The sequence below is a fragment of the Anopheles coustani genome, chromosome 3 (genome assembly GCF_943734705.1).
Source record: "Anopheles coustani chromosome 3, idAnoCousDA_361_x.2, whole genome shotgun sequence".
Classification (NCBI taxonomy): Eukaryota; Metazoa; Arthropoda; class Insecta; order Diptera; family Culicidae; genus Anopheles; species Anopheles coustani.
The window spans coordinates 58,957,311-58,974,529 of NC_071288.1; the positions used below are offsets into that span (position 1 = coordinate 58,957,311).

Below are 17,219 nucleotides of genomic sequence, written 5' to 3' on the forward strand. Positions count from 1 at the left end.
CTGTACTCGGTGGGGTACTGATTATGTCATGCTCAAAATTTTAAAACTAGGAAAGAATGAACCTTTATTTTTAAAACTAAGAAAACAAAAACAAACCGAAAAATACTGTTCCATATTCTTTTCCTTTCTCATTGCAGTCGAACATATTTACAAAACAAAACAGTTATCACAAAATACAACAAATTCGTGTCAAATGCCTTTAGCCCTAGTATTAAGGAAACAAAAAGTTAACAACGTAAAGACTCAATGCTTGACTAAATGTTTGGTTAATCTAGAAAATAAACGCCCTTTACGTTACCTAAACTATACAAGATACAGCATAATGCTTTCCAAAGAACCGAAGCGAAACATAGAAGGTAGAGAGGAATATAAAAGACATATTTCATACGTGAATAATAATTTCGTAAGTAACAAAATAAATACTCATGGGAATTCACATTTCCTTCGAGAGAAAGAATCATCGACACGAAATGTGTGTTGCATACCGAGTACCGAAAAACACAACACGGATACTTTGCATACCGAATTTGGTTAAACTGTCGAATATGGAAATTACGAGTATTTTTATAATTACTTCCCATTAATTATCTGACTATATCTGTATCGAATCATCCATTCTGCACAATAAACTTACTCCGATTTACTTTGGATAAACTGTTCATTTCCTTCCATTCATCACTGCGGATGAAATTCGTTAGTCACTAGTACTTGCTACACATAAACTTCTTTTCCAGTTCCCGCAAAAGCTGTGAATTTTTAAGCTAGCGCGCGCGTAAGTGAAACTTTTCCTGCATTCTACCATCAGTCGGGTTGGTGAAATAAATTAAGCAAACAAAAAACAAACGCTTGCCACGCATCGGATTCATTTGGTTCGAATCTAAGGGTAAAGAACTTTTTTCGAAAAACCAACGTTTTTCAGGTTGCAAAATTAAGCGTGTTTACCGGCTCTATCCTTGCGATGTGAGAGTGAATGGTCCGAGCCGCTCGATTTATGATACACCCATTACGGGGCCAATGATAATGAGGATGATGCTAGATGAGTACTTCAGTTTCACCGTGGCGCAGACTCTACTTCGGTATGAGACCGCGCGCTTTCGGGAACGTGTTCCCGCTTCCATGGCTGCTGGTCATCATCGCCGAGGCAGATGTCTTCTTGATCGGTGCAGCCGAATGTGCTCCGAAAGCCGGTGCCGCAGATTTGCCACGGTTGTAAATCGAAGATCTAGCCCGGCTAGTGCTGCTGCCGCTGCCTATAATGCTGCTTGCGCCGGTTGCTATCCCGGATGAGCCACTGCTACCACCGCCAGCCAAGCTCGATCCGGATGCAATCCCGCCACTTACACCAGCTCCACCGTTAACCCCAGCGGGACCATTGGCAGCATTGGCAGCCTGCTCTTGCACGTTGCGCTTGGTAATTTGATCCAAGCGCATCTTCATTATGCTAGCGTAATTCGATTGATCGGTGATATCGATATCATCTTCCGTTTGCATTGCTTCGGCTAAGACTGCCTGCAACGAGGCCGAAACTTTCGGGTTTGAGTATTCGTACGTAGTCCTCAGTGGCATATCCAACTCATAGTTGATAATATTTTCACCCTGTAACAAGTGAAACACGATATGTTTAATAGAGTTCCAGGAGTAAATATAAACAATAAACGAACATATCCTACCTTGTATCGGATAGCTTCGAGCGAGTTTGTCTTAATCATATGCAGCGCATACTCACTCATTGGCCGCCTGCGGCTCGGGTCGGCCACTGGGCGCACTAGAGCGTGATGATTGTTAAGCATCATGCTCCCATTAAGGAACCATTCTTCGGCCTCATCATCGTATTTGGCCTGCGTGTAAAGTCGCGATTTTACCTCCGCCGGGACGAAATTGTCAATTATCAACAGGAGCCGCTTCAGCTCCTTGATCAGCTCATTCTGCGTCATTTCTAGCTCGCGTCGGTCGCGATTGTGCTCGTCCCGCGTATCCTGTAGCTCCTGCTTCAGGGCCATACACTTGGCATAGCACTTCTTCAGCTTGCGAGTCTTCAGCTCAACCTCCTGCTGGAGTGAGGTAAACGTTTCGCGAATTTCCATAGTCGACTCCTCCTGCAGCTCCAACTGTTGCTGCATTTCGATCTCTCGCTTCTTTCGTTCGGCAATTTCCGACAGCTTCTTCTCCAGCTCGAACTGTCGTTCCGTATAAGTATCGAGAATGTTCTTACCACCCTTGACTAGCTGACCCTCCAGTTCCTGCAGCTTCGACGCCAGCGCCACCGTTGCTTCGCGCTCCTTCATCAGCTCCTCCTTTGCCTTCGCGTCCAGCTCGTTTGTGTCCTGTTCGTTTTCCTTTTCGCAGTCGTCCTCTTCTTCGACTTCGGAGTCGGATTTTTCGTCCGACAGAGTCAAACTCGGTTCACGCTTTACGCGTATCGCCTTCTTTTTCGTCTTCTTCTCGCGATGCACCGTCTTTTCTCGCTTCTGGCGCTCGCTGATGAGTTTGCGAAGTTCGGCAATTTCCTTCTGATACTCGCGCAACTTCGTATCCTGCGGATCTTCATTCTTGACGGGTTTGTTTTCGATCGTTTTGGCGCGATGGGCGTAACGAAGCGTTGTGAGCGTTTCATTGTAGTTAAACTCCGACGGTCCGATGTTGGCGATCATGATCGTTTTCGAATTGCCGCCCAACGAATCCTGCAGCAAACGCGTCAGCTTCGAATCGCGGTACGGTACATGGGGTGATTTTTCCGCCAAAGCCGAAATAACATTTCCCAGAGACGACAGGGCACGGTTTATTTTACTAGCCTCTTTTAGGCGATCCGCCGTAGCACCAGTTTTCGACTGTCGTTCGCTACCAGCCAGATCGATCAGGTTCAACTTTCCAACCTTCACCAGAGTCGATCCTGCTTCGCACATTTCGATTTTGATCAGAAAAATGGCATGCGATCGGGAACTGTGCTCGTTCATGTTAGTGAACCCGACCGTACGGTTCTTGTTTCCTTGGTACATCACGTTCATCATGTCTTCCACGCTCTTGCAGAGGACTGAGTGTAGGTTTGGCACCACTATGCCGCCATCCCGTTCGCGCAACTCCAGCGAGGTGGTTGAGTTCGGTTTCAGCAAATCGCGCAGTTCCTCCATGTAAATTTCCAAATACGAAACTGCCACCAGGAAGTTCATGTTCTGAGCACGATTAATGTGAGCCCAAACCTGCTCGAACGCCCGCGGGATGATGCCTTTCTGGTCGGGATCATTTTTTATACCTTCCATGGTGTGCGTTTTACCCGTTCCCGTTTGGCCGTACGCAAAAACACATCCGTTAAAGCCCTCCATAACTGAGGCGACCAACGGACGTACCACCTCATCGTAGATCGTTTGCTGCGTTGAGCTACATTTTGCAAAATAAATGCACCCATAAATAAATAATGGTCACATTCGGTGTGCCGTTACTATGCTGACAACTCATATCCTTACTTGTAATCATACACGGCATCATACGTGAACATTTTTTTGTTCTCCCGCGACGCTTCATTGCAGTTTAGTATTTCAATCACACCTCTGCTCGGAAACACATCGACCACCTTTTGAAAGTTGCCAGTCAATTCCTTGTTGTTAAGCGGCCGACATCGTACGACCACCTGTACGCACTCGTTTTTGGCAGTCTGCAGGAAAGAAAACAATAACAATTACATTATTAGTACAAGATATTTTTTAAATTACATCTCATATGCACCGAATAGCAAAAAGTTGACGTATGCTTCTTAAGTTTGTTCATGAAGCGGCCGCCTCGTTTTTCAATGGCAAAATTTAAATCACACTACAAACGGCACGATGCTCTTTGCGCACTGGCATTTTAGTATTTCAACACTTTCGATTTTAATAGCTGTTAGTCACACTTCGGTTCACCACGAGGGCTCCCTTGGATGAATCGTGGGCGAAAGTGTGGTGGCTAATATTTCAAATCACGATCAGGCAGACACAACCCAAAGATTGAGAGCTGCTTGACGCGTTGACGCTACCAGCCACACTTTTGAGGGTACCAGACAAGTGGAACATCCTACTGGTGTTGTGCAACTACAGTGAACCACAAAATTGTGCGTAGTCCAACAATTATTTCTGCATTTTTATCGAACCAAAGCAAAAAGCCGATTGCCGAAGTGTGACAAATAAAACAATGAAAATATGTGGATTTAAAAATTCTGTTATCTTATTGATTGTGTTTGATATGTAAAAATTTAACAAAAACTATTGCTCTGACTAATTCGACTTCGAATTACCTTTTTTTAAAAGAAAATTATTCTAATTGTGGCAATAATCATGTCGATATTTATACCATTGGCCTGTTATACCAGAAGCCTCAATGTAAAGTAATATAACGTTCTAGGATTAGTAAATAACTCATTTTGATCGTAGAGTGATCGAAAAATTGTATGTTTCCAATTTTACCAGACAAATTTGTAGTTTCTGTCGCAAAACCCGATAAAAATAGACTGATTTATGCGTAATGTCATGGTATATAATATTCCAGGGTAATTTTCCGGACCGCATCAGCATTGGCGGATCTCCTAAATATGGAGTGCGTGTATGAGGATTAATGAGGATTCCATTTGAATGCACTATTTTTTCTTTGTAAACTGATACAAAAAATCAATCGAAACACTTACTATATAACTGGGAACGCATAGCAATGTCCGTTTATTTCAAGTAGGGGCGGTTCATATTTTGAGCAAAAGACTGTCCAAATATCGATCTTAGCACATTTTGGATACACACAAAAGTGCCCGAACTAATGTTAGCAATTTGGACCCTGTAAGTTGAATTTTACGGTACGGGAAAGTTATGAAAAGCATTTTCATGGGAAAGTTATGAAAAGCAATCATTCAAAATATTTCCTTTTTTTTTAGTTTTGTATTGTCCATCTTATTCGCTATTGAAATACATTGAAAAAGTAAATTGGAATATTTCTAATTTCGCTAATGTTAAGAGTTTTTTTTTCTCTTTGGATATGTATGCTCCCTTTCGCGATTGACTGTACTTCACTTTGGTTGCCAATCTTTTTTCTCTTTTGTTTGTTTCTCAACCGCACGATCATCTTCTTACACCGATTACAAGTTATTACCGCAAACAGAAGACAACGATTTTCGTTCAACTTCCCTGTTAAATCGTAGTATTGAATACCCAACACCCCCTTCGAGCTCTAAATTTGACCGATGATGCCATACACCATTTTTCAAGGCAGCGATGGGAGTTCAAGGAGACATTTGCTTTTTTCTCAAACTTTTACACGGTATACCTACCGAAGGACTGGTTTTCGTTTTGGTACTTCGATCCATTGCTTTAGTTGCCGTTCACTGTGAAATTGTCAACAAAACACTCAATTTTTCATGATGTACAGAGATTTTTCACATCCGGAAAACATACTGGTGACTAGATTGGAAGGTTTGTTTGCGATATCGATTCAGCTGGTTTCCAACTAGAGGTGAGCACTTCAACATGAACACAGTTCTGATCCCAACATCGGAATTAGAGATGTGAAGTCGGAGATGGAGCGAATGTTTTCAATCGTCTTTCATTTAGTAAGGCTAGATTTCTTTATTCAGCAACTACATTTACCAAATATGAGAAAAATCAATCTTCATCCGGGAGTAGATTTAATTTTACATTTACTCGATTGATAATGACTAACAACTGTGGGGTCAAGAGCGCAAAACATTTTCCACTTTATCGGATTGGATTTTAAGGAATTGAACCTGATTTGATGGAGCTTTAATACCCATCACTATAAAACTGCTAGCGGATGGGTCTTTTGCAGCACAAAGCATACCTTATGTTTAAGGTTAATAGAAGAAAGGATCTACAGTTTAAATAACGGTAGCGATTGCCGGTAAAAGGGTAAATGAGGCCCCGGTCTAGATTCTCCTCTTCCTGCTGGTTCTCGTTTGCGCCTGAAGCTATGAAAAATGCGATACTTGCGACACAAGCTAACGGTTCGCTTAAAAGAACATAACGATTGAAATTAATCATGCAGTTTAGGTTGAATGCAGGGTAATATACTTTATCGGTAAAAGAGTAAATGAGGCCCCGGCCTTCGTTTTTTTGGTCGTGGCTCGTGGTCGACCTCTTGTGCGAGGATATACCCGAGTGTATGCATTAGGTGATCAATTAATTAATTTCGACCTACGAGTATTTGAACCGTCGTGTGTACCGTTAATTTCGGCTACGCAATCAACCTAGGGATGCGGTATGAGGGGGCCTACGGGCCCTCTTACTACTCAAAATTATAACAAACTCTCTTTTTCGGTAGACCTAGCGCAGTCCGCTCGCTGCGCTCGCCTCGGGCGCGCTGCCGTTTCAAACTCATTTCTTCAGTTCAACTCATTGGTTTATGCTGTCCATCTTGCCCAGTTTAACCGATTAGTTCAAATCATTACAGCTTCTAACGGAAATTCAACGGTTCAAATATTCAAACTGAATTGATGTGTCACCTATTGCATAACTTTCAGGCGCAAACTTAGAAAAATTAGCGACGATGCGACGAGTAGGGGGCCTCATTTGGGATTTTACCCATATTTTTTTGTTTGCTTGATGTTTTGGAATATTTGAACCGTTAAATTTCCGTTAGAATCTGTAATAGTTTGATCTAATCGGTTAAACTAAGATGAACAACATAAACCAATGAGTTTGAACAAAAGGGAGTTTGTTATAAATTTGTGATAGAGATGGGGCTCGTGGACCCCCTCATACCGCACCCCTAGGTTGATTGTGTAGACAAATTTTCATAAACTCATGCAAGTAATGCATGAGGGAGTTTATGTTGTCGCGACGACAGTGATTTCGGCTGGGGGCTTCATTTCTGTTTTTACCGATTTTTAAATGTTGCTTAATGTATTTGCTCTCTAACTTTTTTTCTGGATTTATATAATACATTTTGAAAAAAAAGCAAAAAAAATTCATCCAACTAGCGGAATGATGAAGCGGTGCATCAAAAAACCAAAGACACCAAAGGATAGTCAACAAATCTACTTAAATGTAATCGTTAACTGATTTGGTAAATCTTCAAAGATAGTGGAGATATATATATTTTTTTTTTTATATGGCACGACATCCCCTAGTGGGACAAGGCCTCTCTCCGAAGAGAGTTTGTGTGACCGAAAGACGGTATATTATAGATCGGTGGTCAGCCGTTCGTAATACCGGAGGGTGCCAGACTCGAGATTCGATCCCACACCTGTGGTGTGGTGTTTCCTCGCGCTACCGCTGCGCCATGGGCACCCCCAAAGTGGAGATATAGCCTGTTAAAAAGAGCGGCCAAACAGATAAATCTGAAATTTTTACTTCAGCTGTAAGTTCAGTTTAAATTTTAAGAAAAGCCTTGGTTTTTGCAAAAATATTCAGCCGGTTTCGGGATATTGAAATCGAAATTTGAATTTGCGGTCAAAAAGACCACTGTTTGGACCACGCACTCATTTTGTCTTAAAAAAATCTTGTTTAAGAAATCAATTTTTCGGAAAATATTGGCAGGTCTGTAGCAACAAGGAGAATATCATATTGTATAGTTTATTTGATATCAAACGCAATTTGCAAAATTTAATTAATTTTCGCGCAAATACACTGTGATTCTAGTTTGAATCGGAAAAAATCTTGTTATTGTTTATAATTTTTCAATATGGGTTCTACCGCTGAGTATGATAGTTTTTGTAGATTATGAATGCAATCGGCAATCACATTCCAGACATATGTTTTGATTTCTACATACAATATTTGTAAAAAAAATGAACTCCAACAGTTGATGTAACATTTCTGGGGATGTACGTAAGTTGCATGACTTATTCAGTTCAACCTAGCATTTCATTCCATTTTGGAATATTTGATTAGCAGAACTCTCTATTTCTTAAGTTAGCAGAACGTAAACTAATCATATTGGAATATTAATGTGTATAATATTTCATAAAAATAACGTAGTATACACAGCGTTGAATGGGGAAAATCGCGATAGGATTTGGAATCAGTGACTTTGCAACTCACAAAGTCATAAAGGGAGATTTTGAGGCGAATTCGAGACCACGTAAAATCCCCTACCAGATATTACCAATCATATCTAGAAGCTACTAGTTAGGCGATGTAGGAAAATATTGAACATCTTCCAATGTTCAAATCCTGTTCATTCAGAGAAAGCATTTTCACTGTCGATTTGGAATTAATATACCATTTACAAGGTAGATATCAATCGATGATAAAACCATGTATCTAGCTAAATCCTACTAGCATTACGATGTTTAGAATGATTGCTTCCATTGAAAAAAAAAAAAATGAAACTCTGAGTTCTGCATCGAAATTATAACAAACATTTCTACCGTATTTCTTATTTATTTCTATTTTACCGTATTTATTTATTTCTTTGTTGAATAAAAACCAAATGAAAATAAAAAATCAAAGCTATTTTTTTTTGCGAACTTTTAGCATTTTGAAATCGTTCAATTAATATCTAATTGGGTCATGGCCGGTGTTCATTCTATAGATTTATTGGTAAAAAAAAGTGGCAGCAGTAACGTAGGGGGCCGTATTGTTAAATTTTTTTGGAGGCAGTTGAAATCGAAAAGTAATATGAACCATCCTTGCTTATAACTTACTTAGTTCTGCAACCTAAACCTCCATACTGTTACAAACTTGTTTTGATATCAATATGAATTATCATGAGTCATATAAATTAACACGAATCTAACACGTTCTAACGACTTAATTATGTTTCAAATTAACATTTGAAGAAAGTCATTCAGAACACACAAAGTAACATGGTTCGTAGTTTCAAAGTAATAATTAGTTGATTTTCATATGTGAACTTAAATCAGTCACCAATTTAAAAATATCAAATTTTCCTCAGTCTTCTGAAAAATTATTAAATTAAAGATTGGTTTTGAGATCTATTATAGGATTTTGTGCATGATTCAAACTACTAAATGAATGTGTGACAGATAAAAAATGGTTTTAAAACATCCTGATAATCCACTACATTTCTAAATCATGAAACAAAACTACGGTAAACTCTTAATTATCTGTGGTAAAAGAAGAATCGCTAACAGTGTATACACGTGGTGTAAGGTGTAACACAAGTGCGCAGATGAGGCGACCGTCGTTAAAATTGTCAACGAAACAGTACAGTCAACAAGTGTTAGTGAAAGAAGTTTATTCAAAAACGCAAAGTTCGGAGAGTCATTATTCACTAGTTTAAAAAAGATTACTTTGAAAGTAGAAGCGGTAAACAGAATGTATTCGGGCACAGAAAGTGACTCACAAAGTTTTCTTGGAGATAGTTCATCACTCGACACATTTTGTCCTGTTGTTGCCTGGGAAATGATACTACACCGCACAAGATGAAAAAAGCTAGAAATGGCCGCAGATAACCAGTAGAGCGGATAATCCTATCCCAGATAATTGGGAGCCTAGTGTTATAAGAAAACATAGGTCAAACAAATGTAGTACACAAAATAAACAATAAAAGCATGCTCACCCAAAGCAGTAGTAAATTAATTTAAAAAATTCCCGGAATCCTTAATAGTTAAATATTCAGCAATTTGTCAAACATGGTATTTCCCATTGAACGAATGACAAATCAAGCGTTAGAACTACATCAGCGAGCGTGACGTAGGGTCCATTTCCTATTGCGTAGCGTGGGGCTTTAGGGCATCGCATGAGAAGCCGTGCATCATATAAATGATGTGTAAACCCCGAGCAAAGGAAAAAAACTGAACTGCATCCAATAGGGCAAAGTCACGGAGATACGACGGTGCTGCGCGGTCTATGCTAGCATAATAAATAAAAAAGGCCCGCGGAATGGACTGTTAGTCCAGTTGCGATAGTGCAGCAGTAAAGATCGAACTGAAAAGTATACATCTCATTTCACGGGGCACACGAGTGAAGTGAAAATTCATCAAACAGTTCAACCTCGTCATTTATCGATGCTATCAGCACGCACTTTGAAACAATCAACTACATTTTATATTTGAAAATAAGGTGTCAGTGAACCTCAGTCTGTCGGTCTGTCTTCAGCTAAACCATGGTAACGGAAAAGGTACGTTTGAAAAATGAGTGAACATCGATGATCGTAGTGCATTTTTAAATGAATGAAATAAAATACTCCATGCTCTAGCCACCCCGAACTACCAACAAAGACTCAGTGCATTGATCTCTACAACCTCGGCCACATAACACTTTGCGTGTAGCTTCATCAGCATAAGCGTTTTGTTTTTCTTAAAAAATGGAAATCTTTTCATCAGCTAATCCATTGTACGAAATGTGAAAAAATCATTGGTAAAATTTTCCGATTGAACACACCATAAAAAATCGTTAACTATCTACGTGTCTATCTTTCTTTGTTGTGCATTTATGTCTCGCGATGATGATCAAGTGTTATGATTTTAATCACTAAACACCAACATTATTGCCCCAACAAGAAATAATCACTAATCTCGTTAACGCAACCTGGTGATAAAGATCATATAACTTTCTTTTAATACTGTAGATTATTATGATTAAATTACTACGGTTGTTTATTTCATTTGAATTTATATTGCTTTATTGATGATATAATAGTGTCCCTGAAAATTGATTAATGTACGCAAAGTCAACATATTCTCTGGAATTAATCAAGATTTCCTCTGAGTGACATTGGCGATCGTTCGTTATAATACTAATAAAAAAAAATAAGAAAAAACATTTATTTTTACCCTTGTTGTAGCATTAAGCTCTAACCATATAAATTCACAACGTATAGAACCTTTTGCAATGTACACACACAGAATAAAAAAATAGTAGAAGAAAAACTGAAAATAGAAACTCTCCACCTCAATACGTAGCCTCCCCTGGACAATGTCCACAGCACACATCTACGCCATGGCCGGTGACGTGGGATACCAACGTGGACAGTCAATTATGTAAACCAATTCGATAGCAAAGCTGCGATATCACCGAGGATAAATCCCTTGGCTAATGCATTTGGCGTCAGCGTACCTCCCGGAAGGGTGCTTTTCTACGACAGTTTCGACAGTGAAGCAATTGTTATCTATTTTGTTTATTTTTTTGTTTTCTCCATGTATCTATGGTGAAATCCAGCTAAATCCTTTGAATTCCCTTTTCAGTGAAATTCATTAGCGTAGCGTTCATCCTTTGTGTGGCTTGTATCTAGATGCCGCCAAGAGTTGGCTTAACCCTTCCTACATTCCGGCAATGCAGCTGAATAAAAAGAAAAAATCAAATAAAAAATTAAATAAAGGGAACCAATACACTTTCAGTGGTAACTTTGGTGAGTTGAAGATGAGGCACCGCCCTGGACGGATGATTAGGACCGGCTTATCACTGGATCCGGTTATTCTACCTGATACATAGCAACAGACCTAATGCATAATCTATTTTTCCTGGTCGATTGTTAGTCCAGAAGCCGATAACCTAAGAGGAAGATGCTGCCAGGGTACGTTTTAGACGCACATTTGTTACTATCCAGGGGTATATTCTCACCCGCCATTTGTTTTTGTGGCCCTGTTAAAAAAATTATCAACATAAATATTACACTCAGCGTTCAACTTAAAAACGTAACGAAAAAGAATATTCACAAGAAGCGAATAAATTGCATCGAAAGGTACCATATAGGTTAAGCGTTTCTGGACTCTGAACCAGCTTTTTCCTCTCAACCGGTGGACCTTGAAAACAGCCGATCGTATTTCTTGAGCATGTCTTGGATGCGGAACTACGCGCGCAAAATGGCAAACCCCTCAATCGAAACGAAGCGTGGCCGGGGGATTGATTATTCTTAGCTGACCCACAGTGCAGCGTGCGATGGCCTGCTTCCGTCTGGATTGGATGCCGTCGATCTTTATTCCATTCGAATAAATTGGGCCACTTTACGTTGGAAAGTGTGTCAAACACCGATTTCAACTTGATGCAAATGACCCAAAAAGCTTAAAAACAAACTCTGTTCAGCTTTATTGTGCAATTTCGTCTCCCTTTTACCACGCGGTTCAATAGATCCAGATAGGAGAGAAAGAAAGAGAACTGGCTTGATAAGACTGGTCGATTAAGGGACAAGGCGTGGCCGGGTAGGGATGGGAATTGTGATTACGACTGTGGCCTAACACGCGAAATCGGGCTATCATGGCATGGACGAGGGCTTGCAGTACTTAATTGACCGGCGCTAATTATTTGATTAATTATAACCTTTTGTAAGAATGGTACAAAACGACGACATACGATCAGTGTTAAACCAGTTTGAGCCGGCTTCGAATGGCTCCGTGTTATCAGCGAAACAGCAAATGGTTGTGAATGGGAATTTCCTCTCGTTTTAATTATCCTACGTTCGATGGGAATGTCCGTTGATTTTGTGTCTGCATTGCAAATAGTTATTCATCGTCGTGTTGGGAAAATAAATCAAACATGTTTGTGATCCACAGAGCAAACGTACATTCTGCGTGATAGGAGCCGGTACGGCAGGGCTTTGTGCTGCCCGGCACGCATTACAAGCCGGCGGAGAGGTCATGGTGTTCGAGATGGGCAAGCAGCTCGGCGGAACGTGGGTGTTCAACGAGGCGACAGGCAAGAACGAGTACGGCATCGATGTGCACTCGAGCATGTACAAGGGTCTGAAGACGAACTTGCCGAAGGAGATCATGGGCTTCCCGGACTTCCCGATTCCGGAGCAGGACAGCTCGTACATCCCGGCGGAGGATATGCTGAACTTTTTCCAGCAGTTTGCCGAAGCGTTCGGCATCATGGAGCACATCCGGTTCAGCCATTATGTGGTGCGCGTGAAGCCAACTATCGACGACAAGGCGTGGGAAGTGATCGTGCGTGACTGCCCGAACGATAAACTGCTGACGTACACCTTCGACTACGTGTTGGTGTGCAATGGCCACTACCATACACCGAACTTGCCCAAATATCCTGGTGCGGACGTGTACCGTGGCAAACAGATGCACAGCCACGACTACCGCAGTAATGAACCGTTTGAAGGTAACAACTTAGAACTAGTTCCTAAATGCGAACTAGTTATTAAAATGAGCTATTTTTTTTTTCAGGAGAAACTGTGCTCGTTATTGGAGCGGGACCTTCGGGGATGGACATGGCGTACGAGATCTCCAAGAAAGCGATCCGTGTAACGCTAAGCCATCACTTGAAGGATAAGCCGCAAACGGTGTTCCCGAGCAATGTCACGCTGAAGCAGGACGTAGCGCGTCTCACCGAGACGGGTGTCCTATACGAAGATGGCACCAGTGAAGATTTCAGCGTAATCTGCTACAGCACTGGTTACAAATACACGTTCCCGTTTCTGAGTGTCGACTGCGGCATAACGGTCGAGGATAATTACGTGCAGCCGCTGTATAAACATTGCATCAACATCCGAAACCCATCGATGGCGTTCATCGGACTTCCGTTTTACGTCTGTGCGGCGCAGATGATGGACCTGCAGGCACGGTTCTGCATCAAGTTCTTCAGTGGTGGAAAGGCGCTGCCGACGCAGGAGGAAATGAGCGCGGACACGGCCATGGAGATGGAGGAACGCTGGAAGCGTGGCCTGAAGAAGCGGCAAGCCCATATGATGGGCCCGGTTGAGGATAACTACTACGATGATCTGGCGCGGACGGCCGAAATTGAACCGATCAAACCGGTCATCAAGAAGCTACACAAGGTCAGTGCGATGCGCTTCTCGGAGGATCTAGTGAATTTCCGCAACGATAAGTTCCGGATCGTGGACGATGAGACCTTCGTGAAAGTGAACTAGGTGCACTTTTCCGGGGGTTGTCTAATGAGCGAATATGTAAAGCCCTTGGGAGAAGGATGGGAATGTGATTTTTGATTTAAATTAAGTAAGATATCGATGCAAACTATGTACGAGCTTGATAGTAGAAGTTGTATGATAATGTCAATAAATATTTAACACAAGCTTGAATATATCTGTGTTCTGTTGTCCCAGTACGTCAATCGTAAACACCCGTAGGCATCCTTTCAGTACAGATCTAAACAGTTTAGTTCCGGATGATTAAGTTAGAACACACGGATGATTAACTTATTTGATTTCATACTCATTGACGTCATATCTGAGTGTTTGTTTCGAAACAAAGGCACATAAAGGGTTTATTGAGTTTATGTTTATTGGCGCAACACGCATTCCGCAACTGCCACAGTATGTTACAAGGGGCAAAACAAACTTGTTTACAGCACTGAGAACTATCAAACATGCGTGTTATTTATTTCCTTATTTATTCAACGTGTTCTTTTCTTATTTACTCAACCTTGCTCAATAATCACAACTTTTGTGCAGATTCCTCGCTGAGTATAATTGCTTTTGCTGACAGTATCTATCATGCTTCACAGCTACAGCTTCCGGGGGGACCTCTTTTTTTTATTTGATGATATTTCCGTCTACCATTACAATTTTACCAATCCTAACCCTTGACGTACTCAAAGTGTTCATCGTCTATAATACGAAAAACGTCCCCACGAAAGTGAATTAAATCGTCTACAAAACGTTGGCTGCTCTCGTTGTGCAGTTTCGTCATTACCGGTGCGATCGGTTCAATATCAGCTGTTCTGGCAAGATCGGCGTAGTATTGACCCTGTTCGGGGCCCATCATGTGTGCGTGCCGCTTCCGGTAACCACGCCGCCATCGATCCTCCATTTCCCGTCGCATATCGTCCAGCATATCCTTACCCGTGGGCAGGTGCCGGCTGCCGGTAAAATATTTCAAACAAAACCGAACCTGCAGATCCATCATCTGAGCGGCGCACACATAAAACGGAAGGCCGATGAAGGCCATCGTCGGGCGGTTAATGTTGATACAATGCTTGTACAGTGGCTGGACATGGTTATCCTCGACAGATACGCCACAGCTGGGGCTTAGGAATGGAAAATTATACCGAAAACCGGTGCAGTACAACACCACGTCAAACGTTTCGTTGTGGCCGTTGGTGAACCGAGCACCAGCTTCCGTAAGACAGGCCACATCAGACTGTTGCGTTAGGTTCGGAGGGAAGGGAAATGTCAGGGGCTCCATATGATGGCTGATTGTAACACGGTTTGCCTTTTTCGCAAGCTCGAGCGCTATATCCATCCCGGAAGGCCCGGCGCCAATCACGAGAACCGCTTTGTCTAAGGCATGAGGAAAACAGGCAGCGAGTTAAAATCTGCTCCGTTGTGCACCAGGTTCCGTAACATGCGCGCGGAAAGCTTACCTTTGTAATGGTCCGCACAACGATAGTCATGACTGTGCAGTTGTGCACCGGCAAAGTGTTCCTGCCCTTCGATTGATGGCAGGTTTGGCGTGTGATAGTGACCGTTACAGATGAACAGAAAATCGAAGCTGTACAGCTGTCGCTGATGCATGACGAGATCCTCCACCTCCACCGTCCAACGATCGTCAGCCGAAGGACTCACCGCGAGCACAAGGTGTTCAAACTTAATGTGCTTTTTGATGTTGAAACGATCGGCGTACGAGCGTAGAAAAGCGAGGATACGCTCCGAACCAATATACGAGTCCGGCTCATCCGGTATCGAAAAATCGGGATAGCCCATCACCTCCTTGGGCAGGTTGGTTCTCAACCCCCGATACATGCTGGTATGGATGGGAAGTCCATGTCGGTCCGTTCCGACCTCATCGGTGTAAATCCATGTACCCCCAATCTGGTCCATCCGCTCGAACAGTGTCACTTCACCACCTATCTCTAGTACACGGCGTGCCGCAGCTATTCCGGCCATACCTGCCCCTATGATGCAGTAGCGCATGGTCACTTTTACTAACTTTACTAAACTTCGACACCAATTGGTAACACCCGCGAACTCAGGCAAGTCGGCCTTACTGTAGTGGCTTCTACCAGAGTGATACATTTATACCGCCTCTACTTTTCACAACATATTCAGTGCCCCAGATGCAGCAGGTGCAACCGATGCATTCTCACTCTCGCGACTGCCCTCCATAATGGAGTCAATTGAAACGTGAAATCAATTGATAACGGGTGTAGCGTGGGTTTCGTTGTTGTCGTTTCTTGTCTATTGCTAACTCGGTCATTCGCGAGGCGGAGGCAGCGTACGCTAACACAATGGAAGGGTAAGGACACTAGGCGAACGACCGCGAATAATATGAACAATACAACAGTTGTTCATGAAGGTGAAATGGTCTATAGCACATACAGAAAGCAAGGATCTAGAATTAAAGGTTGAGTATTAGTGTACAAAATCATCAGATTAACATCGTTAGCAAGTCGTAGATTACAAAGCACTTTATTCGAAACCCTTTCGGTCATTTCTGTCCCATGAAGGAGACTAGGCTTGTTCCTTTGTCAAGTCCTCTCACGAACAGGTTCCACCTCGGTTGGGATTCAAACCCACGCCGTCAAGGGGTTCATAGGCTGATTTTCTAACAGGACGGGATTCCATTGAATCAAATAAAGAACTGCTTCATACATTAACGAAACATTTTGTTTTAAATAATACAGGATTCCCCCATTACGCGCGCTTTGCGGGTTATCTGTGGTATTTCCCGGATGTTTTTGGTTGTTTTTACAGTCGCATGCTCGTTTTGACATTCAGTTAAGAAGAAAATAATGAATGAAAACTAAATTCAATCAAATTTACTGGCTGTGGTTTTCTGAGAAAACAACTCGTTTCCTTCGTCTTACAGCTCCAGTTTGGAAACCAATCTTATCTAAAAAAGTGATTGTTTCTACGAACCATACAACTTTGCCTTGTCCAGTAAACTTCTATACCAAGCGTTGAGTTGTACCGTTTTGTTGCCCTTTTGATAATGTTTCGGTGTATCCTTTATCGCGGGTTATTTGAGGCCATTCCGGTTTTTTAACTATCGCACAACCGGATGGAAAACAAAATTTAATTAAATTTACATGTCTCTGGTATCACATCTCAGAACACAACGGACAAAGCTGTGCCAACTGCTAAATTATATATTTCGTAGACATGGGGAACCCTCAGCCAGGATTTCAATCCCTATTATCTAAAAAAGCGATTAACGCTTCTACGAACCTTATAATTTAGCATTTTTAGTAAACTGCTTTGCCATGTGTTGATTTGCACCATTTTGTTGTCGTTTTGAACAATTTTCAATTTTAACAAAATTTAATTCAATTTATAGGATCTATTACATTGCAGAAAACAATACAAAATGTGACTGAAAAATTATTTCATTGAGACCTTTTCTACTGCAACTTAAGTTTTCAATATTAATTTTATTA

General features: G+C 41.7%; 3 protein-coding genes across 3 annotated transcripts; 1 reads left to right on the plus strand and 2 right to left on the minus strand.

The window, feature by feature from the left end:
* Positions 1-103: 103 nt before the first annotated feature.
* On the minus strand, positions 104-5,426 carry LOC131259435 (kinesin-like protein Klp68D). Its single transcript, XM_058260933.1, has 4 exons — positions 5,285-5,426; positions 3,462-3,649; positions 1,671-3,375; positions 104-1,596 (listed from the first exon to the last, which is right to left on the minus strand). The coding sequence occupies exons 1-4, from the start codon at positions 5,318-5,320 to the stop codon at positions 1,069-1,071; spliced, it is 2,457 nt and encodes an 818-aa protein (XP_058116916.1). The 5' UTR covers positions 5,321-5,426; the 3' UTR covers positions 104-1,068.
* Positions 5,427-10,041: 4,615 nt separating this feature from the next.
* LOC131259445 (senecionine N-oxygenase) lies at positions 10,042-13,863 on the plus strand. The gene is made up of 3 exons (XM_058260945.1): positions 10,042-10,056; positions 12,428-12,986; positions 13,052-13,863. Exons 1-3 carry the CDS (start codon positions 10,042-10,044, stop codon positions 13,753-13,755), a joined length of 1,278 nt encoding a protein of 425 aa, XP_058116928.1. The 3' UTR covers positions 13,756-13,863.
* Positions 13,864-14,419: 556 nt separating this feature from the next.
* Positions 14,420-15,762, minus strand: LOC131263844 (senecionine N-oxygenase-like). The gene is made up of 2 exons (XM_058266113.1): positions 15,207-15,762; positions 14,420-15,123 (listed from the first exon to the last, which is right to left on the minus strand). Exons 1-2 carry the CDS (start codon positions 15,754-15,756, stop codon positions 14,420-14,422), a joined length of 1,254 nt encoding a protein of 417 aa, XP_058122096.1. The 5' UTR covers positions 15,757-15,762.
* Positions 15,763-17,219: the final 1,457 nt, after the last annotated feature.

Coding starts and splice junctions, on each gene's coding strand:
- LOC131259435 (XM_058260933.1), bottom strand. CDS start 5,320: ATGGATCGAAGTACCAAAACGAAAACCAGTCCTTCG. Junction 3,650..5,284: donor AAACGAAAACCAGTCCTTCG/GTAGGTATACCG, acceptor TCTTTCCTGCAG/ACTGCCAAAAACGAGTGCGT. Junction 3,376..3,461: donor GATGCCGTGTATGATTACAA/GTAAGGATATGA, acceptor TGCAAAATGTAG/CTCAACGCAGCAAACGATCT.
- LOC131259445 (XM_058260945.1), top strand. Junction 12,987..13,051: donor CAGTAATGAACCGTTTGAAG/GTAACAACTTAG, acceptor TTTTTTTTTCAG/GAGAAACTGTGCTCGTTATT.
- LOC131263844 (XM_058266113.1), bottom strand. CDS start 15,756: ATGCGCTACTGCATCATAGGGGCAGGTATGGCCGGAATAGCTGCGGCA. Junction 15,124..15,206: donor TTGTGCGGACCATTACAAAG/GTAAGCTTTCCG, acceptor CTCATGCCTTAG/ACAAAGCGGTTCTCGTGATT.